The sequence below is a fragment of the Poromitra crassiceps genome, assembly GCF_964638095.1.
Source record: "Poromitra crassiceps genome assembly, chromosome: 12".
NCBI classification, from domain to species: Eukaryota; Metazoa; Chordata; class Actinopteri; order Beryciformes; family Melamphaidae; genus Poromitra; species Poromitra crassiceps.
In genome coordinates this window covers 4,699,363-4,706,862 of record NC_139632.1, presented here as the reverse complement: position 1 = coordinate 4,706,862, position 7,500 = coordinate 4,699,363, and the positions used below count along the sequence as shown (strand labels likewise).

The 7,500-nt window shown below is 47.6% G+C and overlaps 1 protein-coding gene across 1 annotated transcript in view; it reads left to right on the top strand.

The window, feature by feature from the left end:
* Window positions 1-7,500, top strand: part of gmds (GDP-mannose 4,6-dehydratase) — a 291,450-nt gene that overhangs the window by 114,338 nt on the left and 169,612 nt on the right. The window contains exon 7 of the mRNA XM_083648242.1: window positions 4,002-4,129. Coding sequence (XP_083504368.1) covers window positions 4,002-4,129 — 128 coding nt within the window. The remainder of the gene's footprint in view (window positions 1-4,001; window positions 4,130-7,500) is intronic.

Genomic DNA, 7,500 nt, shown 5'->3' with positions numbered 1-7,500 from the left:
TACAGTTAGCAGAGCTGATGCTACGTGCCTACAGTTAGCACAGCTGATGCTACAGTTAGCAGAGCTGATGCTACGTGCCTACAGTTAGCACAGCTGATGCTACAGTTAGCAGAGCTGATGCTACATGCCTACAGTTAGCACAGCGGATGCTACAGTTAGCAGAGCTGATGCTACATGCCTACAGTTAGCACAGCGGATGCTACAGTTAGCAGAGCTGATGCTACATGCCTACAGTTAGCACAGCGGATGCTACAGTTAGCAGAGCTGATGCTACGTGCCTACAGTTAGCAGAGCTGATGCTATGTGCCTACAGTTAGCAGAGCTGATGCTACAGTTAGCAGAGCTGATGCTACGTGCCTACAGTTAGCAGGGCTGATGCTACAGTTAGCAGAGCTGATGCTACGTGCCTACTGTTAGCAGAGCTGATGCTACGTGCCTACAGTTAGCCGAGCTGATGCTACATGCCTACAGTTAGCAGAGCTGATGCTACGTGCCTACAGTTAGCAGAGCTGATGCTACATGCCTACAGTTAGCAGAGCTGATGCTACGTGCCTACAGTTAGCAGAGCTGATGCTACGTGCCTACAGTTAGCAGAGCTGATGCTACGTGCCTACAGTTAGCAGAGCTGATGCTACGTGCCAGAACAGATGAGCTGCCAGGTTAGAGAGAGGCCCTGGGGCCAGACGGAATGATCATGCAAAGACAGGACAGGTCTGACATCGGAGGGGCTTTCCAACGACAATTGATCTCTGCTTCGTAGACATACGCTATTTCCTAGTAAAGGTGTCAAAGATATTGATTCAGAATTGTGACTAATAGATAGCCTTGGTGATTAGAATAAATAACGATATAACGTTATAATAACGAGCAAGCTATGGCAATACAGAGCCAATCAGAAGGCTACACAGAGGCTCATTTAAACTGTATTAAAAGTCAACCAAACATGGACAACAAAGCGGCGTTGACATGGGCCCTTGTGACCCACAACCAACACACGACACGCTGTATTTTCTCAAATAAGCGTGTCTAACTTGCCCTGGTCTGTTTTCACTCAGCCTGCCCCACGGCTGTCGCTTTTATATGAAATAATTACGACAAATTTGGTACGTTCACATGATTGGGTTCATGGGATTTTCCTGTCTAAATGGAGGCTCTGCTCCATGTCAGGGCACAGTGATACAGTGTCGAGACAGAGCCGCCCGAGCCATTATGGCCAGGATGGATGCAGAGACAGAGGCAACAGTGAGCCGGAGCTTGACGAGCGGCCTGTAGAAACTCTCAAGTCCTAAGAGGGTCACCAAGGGTTATGGGAGATTTATATAACCACATGTTGTGTTGTGTGGGCTAATAATAGCCTACTCTTTGATGGCCATAAGCTTTCCTTTGAAATGGCAATTTTATCTTTCACATATCCCTCTCTGCCATTTTGGTTTCCAAACGTAACGAAGCGCAGTCTAGCCAGAGTTAAAACCCTCCAGCTCTAATCAGCTGTTTCAACTAAGATCGCTGCGTTATTAGACGTGACACCCTAATATTTAGTTTTGATATCCAGCTCTATAACGCGGTGTTTTGGTTGGAGGCGCGTCGGAGCGTTTAGTCACGGGCTCTCCACGTCTCCTTTCACAGCGGGAACAGAGAACATGAGACTGGCTCTCGGTGTCCTCGCCAAACACCCAAACCTCTCCTCGCCCTGCTAGCCAAACACCCAAACCTCTCCTCGCCCTGCGAGCGGCACCGCAATAGTCATTAGGAGCTCATTTATCTTCCCGCAGATAGTATCGCCACGTGTGTCGGCTCGGAACGAGAAGCACCGCCGGGCGCTCTGGCAGGGCCCGGCCCCTCGATGTGGTGCTTCTGGACTGGACACCTCACCAGCGGATCGATGGGGTGGTCCCCATGATTTCGCTGGAACTGTTTAGTTGTCCGCAGGCATTCTTCTGTGGAACTTCCCTGGTTTTTTGGTGTTGATAGACGATGATCTGAGATTTGGGTTGGCACCCAGCCCAGGATTGACACGAAACAGTGAATTAAATAAGGAAAATGAGAGAGAGGGATTCTAAAAGGATCTAGTGGCTGTAACGTGATGTGTCAAGGATCCATTATGGGGCCCGTTCTCTTCAACCTTTATATGCTCCCTCTAGGCCTAATTATGCAAAAAAAACAAAGCAGCCTATCATAACTACGCAGACGACACTCAGTTGTATATAACTCTTTCCTCAGCTGACTATGCCCCCATAGAATCATTGTGCCAGTGCATTGATCAAATAAATAACTGGATGTGCCAGAATTTCCTACAGCTAAACAAAGACAAAACAGAGGTGATCGTCTTTGGCCCCAAAGAACAAAGGCTTAAAATCACTGCACGCCTTGAGTCTCGATCCCTGAAGCCAAAGGATCAAGTCAAAAATCTTGGCGTTATTATTGATTCCGATCTCAACTTTAACTCCCACATTAACACATTGAGTGCCAAGGACGTCTGTGCACGTCCTAAAAAAAAGTAACGAGGAGTGCCAAGGACGTCTGTGGACGTCCTAAAATCATAATTCATATTATTCCATAATTCTGCTGTTTAAGGTCGTACCTAGCCAGTGAGCATGAATCCCTTCAAGGGATCACACGGCGCCACCTTAAACATCGTCACGGAAGCTGCGCCACCCACCTCAGATCCTTTACTTTGTGCATGAGACAGCAGGGAAAGACGTGATCAAAGAGGAAACCGATGCATGCTTCAGCCAGAGCCGTACAGATTGCTCTGTCTGCAGCGGAGAGTGGGCTCGGCTGCATCCGCGCTCACAACTGAGCTCTTATGCTTCTATCTATCTCCACACGATTTCCTGCCAGAAAGCCAGCATCCGAAGCCGAACGGCCAAGCCTTTTCGTTCAGTCGCGTTTGCCAGCGCGCATCATTTCCTTGATGCGCGCTGGGATCCGTCCGGGGCAAAAACGGAGTCGAGAAAACAAACTCTGTGCGTGTGGGAGGAGCCCGCAGCTCAGAGGTGGAGAGGGGGAGGGGGGGGGAGAGGGGGGGAGGGGGGGGAGAGGGGGGGGGGGGGGCACGCAGGCTGCACAGAAACCACACCACGCCACCACATCAGAAAACACCAGCCAGAGTCAGTGAATGTGCTCGAAATTAGAGTGCAAAAGGTATTCATAAAAGTGACTATATCTTGGAAAGTTAAAAAAAACGACAGAAAACCCTTGAAAGTGCACTTTTTTCAGAGGCTGTCATTTCATAATGGAACTGTCTAGAAACAAAATTTCTTCTTTGGAAGAAGCAGGAGTGTTCAATGTTTCATTAAAGTCCAGCCCCGTCAATATAGCCATAATAGAAAAAATTCTATAGCTGTTTTCAACTGAATGGAAGTGAATCTGGCACAGGCTGCAGACAATTTTACTGAAGCGCTGTGGCACTCAATGTGTTAAGTCAATTAGAAAATCAGCTTTTTATCATCTTAAAAATATAGCAAGAATTTTTTGCACTTTTTATACTCTTTTTTTAAGTTTTGTTGTGATGCTTTTAAATGTCCATTTTATTCTCTTCTTTTCTTTTCTTTTCTTTTCTTTTCCTGTCAACCATTTTATGTGAAGCACTTTGAATTGCCTCTGTGTATGAAATGTGCTATACAAATAAACTTGACTTGACTTGTGAGTGGCTGTAACGTGAGGTGTAACGGATTGCTTTGACTACTTTTGGGCTTCCTTTCTTTTTTGCACTGGCAATACAGGGCTTGGAGCAAAGAGAGCAGTTGGAAGGCAGGGGAGGGGATTTGGAGGCTAGGGCCTCGACCTCACTATACACACACTCCTTGTTTCTGTGTGTGTGTGTGTGTGTGTGTGTGCGTGCGTGCGTGTGTGTGTGCGTATGTGTGTGTGTGTGTGTGTGCGTACCTACGTACACGTCTGGTTATGTGTTTTGGATCAAGTGGAACCTCTGCGATATTTATGTCATCATAATTGAATTCATTGGAGGCAAACAAAGCATGTCAATGTTTGTGTTTTAGGTTCAAACTTTGTGACTCGAAAGATCAGCCGCTCTGTAGCGAAGATTCACCTGGGCCAACTGGAGAGCTTCAGCCTGGGCAACCTGGACTCCAAGAGAGACTGGGGCCACGCCAAGGACTATGTGGAGGTAAGGCACACACACACACACACACACACACACACACACACACACACACACACACACACACAGCACACACACACTCACACTCACACTCACACTCACACACGCCCTGAGACACACACACATCCAGAGGCACGTTGAGTGAAATACACACGTCATGTACTCTGTGTGCACGGCTTCAGAGTTGAACAGGGTTCAGATGCACAGCATTGTGGGGGCATGTTCAGATGCACAGCATTGTGGGGGCATGTTCAGATGCACAGCATTGTGGGGGCATGTTCAGATGCACAGCATTGTGGGGAAATGTTTTCCCAGATCATTTGAGGCCGCAGTATGCGATCTGCATGAAGCCTCCTGTGATTGGCTGCCAAAAGAGAAACAGAGATAGAGAGGGGGAGCGCACGCTGTGAGGCCACAGACTGCACTCTGGTTTCCCACAACTCACCCATGTCCCAGATCCCTCCAGACCCCCACCCCCCATTCCTCCAGACCCCCACCCCCCCATTCCTCCAGACCCCCACCCCCCCCCCCATTCCCCAGCGCCCGCAGAAGAAAGAGAGATATTAAGGGAATGCCGGGTGCCGGGACGATGACAGAAATACGGTGTTGTGTTAAACGTAATGGTGCCAGCAGCCAGCAGAGAACGCACTGTGGAGATGAAACGAACAGTGGGTTACCATGTCCAGGAGCAGACAGAGCCGTGTGTGTGTGTGTGTGTGTGTGTGTGTGTACGTATGTACGTACGTCCGTACGTGTGTGCGTGTGCGTACGCACGGGCGTGTGCCCACGCATGTGTGTCATGCACATTCCTGTGCTCGCGTCAAAGTGTGTGATAGGTTGAGGCTAAACACGTGTGTGTGCGTGTACGTGTGCGTGCGTGTGTGTGTGTGTGTGTGTGTGTGTGTATGTGTGTGTATGTGTGTGTATGTGTGCGTGTGTGTGTGCGTCTGGCTGTGGAGATGAAAGGCTCGGTGGGTTGCCATGTCTGACAGCAGACTCCTCACGGTGGTCCCTGTTATTACTAAGAGTGATGTCGATGGGGGGGTGCTCTTTGAGATGGGGAGTGGGGGTGAGGAGGTTACCCCTCACAGTGTGGGGTCACTGCGTCAGCGTCAGGTGGGGGGTGGGCCGGCCTCACGCTGGTTAAGGTGCGTCAGTCAGGGCCTGCTGTCCATCAGTCATATCCCAGAGAATAATAACACTTTCATTGATTCCCGTCTGGGCTGTTTGTCCAGTGGCAGTGAGTCATAAAACACTGTTATCAAAAGAAATATAAAGCAGAATGTATCTGTGTGACTCGATGGTGTGACTATGTTTCACCTGACAAAATAAAGCTTGGTTTCATAATGTGTCGGTATACGAATGGTACGAATTACTGTGCAGTTCATCTCATTTAAATTTCAATTACAATTTTGGCATTATACAATTATGAAAACAAGATAATCAAGATAAAAACAATGATTTCTTTATGCCTCCATCGGCGATAGCCATGGCCAGAGCGGAGGCATGATGTTTTCCCGTTGTCCGTCTGATGCTCGTTAATGTGATGTCTCAGGAACGCCTTGAAGGACCCCGCCCCAAATTTGGCTCAAACGTCCAATTGGACTCACTGATGAACTGATTAGATTTTGGTGGTCAAAGGTCAACGTCCAAGCAGGTCACTGTGATCTCACGACTGCCCCATTACATGATCGTGATATCTCAGGAACGCCCTCAGGGAATTTCTTCAAATTTGGCTCAAACATCCACTTGGACTCGAGGATGAACTGATTAGATTTCGGTGGTCAAAGTTCAAGGTCATTGTGACCTCCCATCCGTTCCATCAAGGAATGGGGGCGGGGCTAGGGAAAAGGGGCTATAGCTCGTGCTAGGAAGGTCGTAGAGGTTGGGATTGGAGGATGTGGGTGGTGGGAGGGGGGCATGATCAGTAAGGGGGCGGGGCTAGGGAAAATGGGCCCTAGTAGCTAGCTCATATAGAGAGTTCAAGGGGTGTTTATTAGGCATGGGTCGATTTCCGGTTTTACCGGTTCGGTTCGGTGTACGAGCCCAAACCGGTTTGATCACGTGCGAACCGAAAAAAACTTTTTTTTTTTTTTTTTTTTTTTTTTGCTAGTCCATTCTGATTGCACTATTGTTTGTATTAGCCTCTTCTCAAGTTGCACTAGTATGCAAAAGTCTTATTTTGTTTATTATGTTGATGTTTGAAGAAAAGTTAAGCTGAATAGTTATGAGAAATAAATACAGGGTGTGTTTGTTACACAGGTGTCCTGCTTCTTTTTATTCAGTATCATTGCTGGTTGACAATACCAGCTTAGAGGTGTATTATCGCTATCAGGTGGACTGAAGTTGCACTACAGACAGTTATGGGCCACACTCGGGAGCCCTGCTTAAAAAAAAAAAAAAAAATTAAATTAAATTACAAAAAAAATCGGTATACCGGTTCGATCCGGTTTAGACGGCAATATCGAACCGGTTTTAAAATTTTCAAACCGACCAGCCCTAGTGTTTATTGAGGTACCCCCAAACATTGCCTAAAGTGCCACAAGGCCACACCACTGCACTGTGGGCTTCAAGGTGTTTGTGCTTGTCTCAGTCTGGACAGACCTGAGTGTAGACTGCAGCTTGACTTGTTGGCAGAGGCGCTAATTTCTAGTTTTATATATTATTTATTTTTTGTACTTTTATTTTCACCTATTTCTGTTTTTCAGTTCAATTAAAGTTAGAAGAAACCCATTATTAAAAATATGTTTTTTTTCAAGTTCAATAAATGCATGATGCTGCTAAAGTCAATGAGTAATCACATTAAATAATCATAATCTCAATATCAGTCAAAATAATCGTAATTACTGCTCGATTTTTGCCAAAATCGAGCAGCCTTAAATACTCTGGTTATTGGGTCAGATTGAAGACAGTGGGTTCCTTCATCTTGTCTAGTCTAGTCTAGTCTAGTGTGTGTGTGTGTGTGTATGTGTGTGTGTGTCTGTCTGCCACTCTGTGCATGTGTGTGTGTGCCTCAGCTTACCCAGCAAGTCTAGCCACTGCATCTGTGTGTGCTTGCGTGTGCGCGCGTGCGTACATGCGTGTGTGTGTGCACTCGTGTGTGTGTGTGTGTGTGCTGATGTGTGCGTGCGCCTGTCCAGGGCACCCTGCCTTTGAGACGCTCCAGGTTTCCTGTGGGAGCAGCCGACATTCCAGGCCTGGTGGATCAGGCACCTCCTGGCCGCGCGGCTCTAGTTCGGAAAGGCAGATTTGGGGAAGTCAAACAGAAGCCGAGGTGCTGAGCTGAGGGGAGCTGAGCTGCAGGAAGATGAGAGCAGAGCAGGAGGGGAAACAGACGCATGTTTGTGGGAAACGTTTGTACATTATGCTGAAATGAA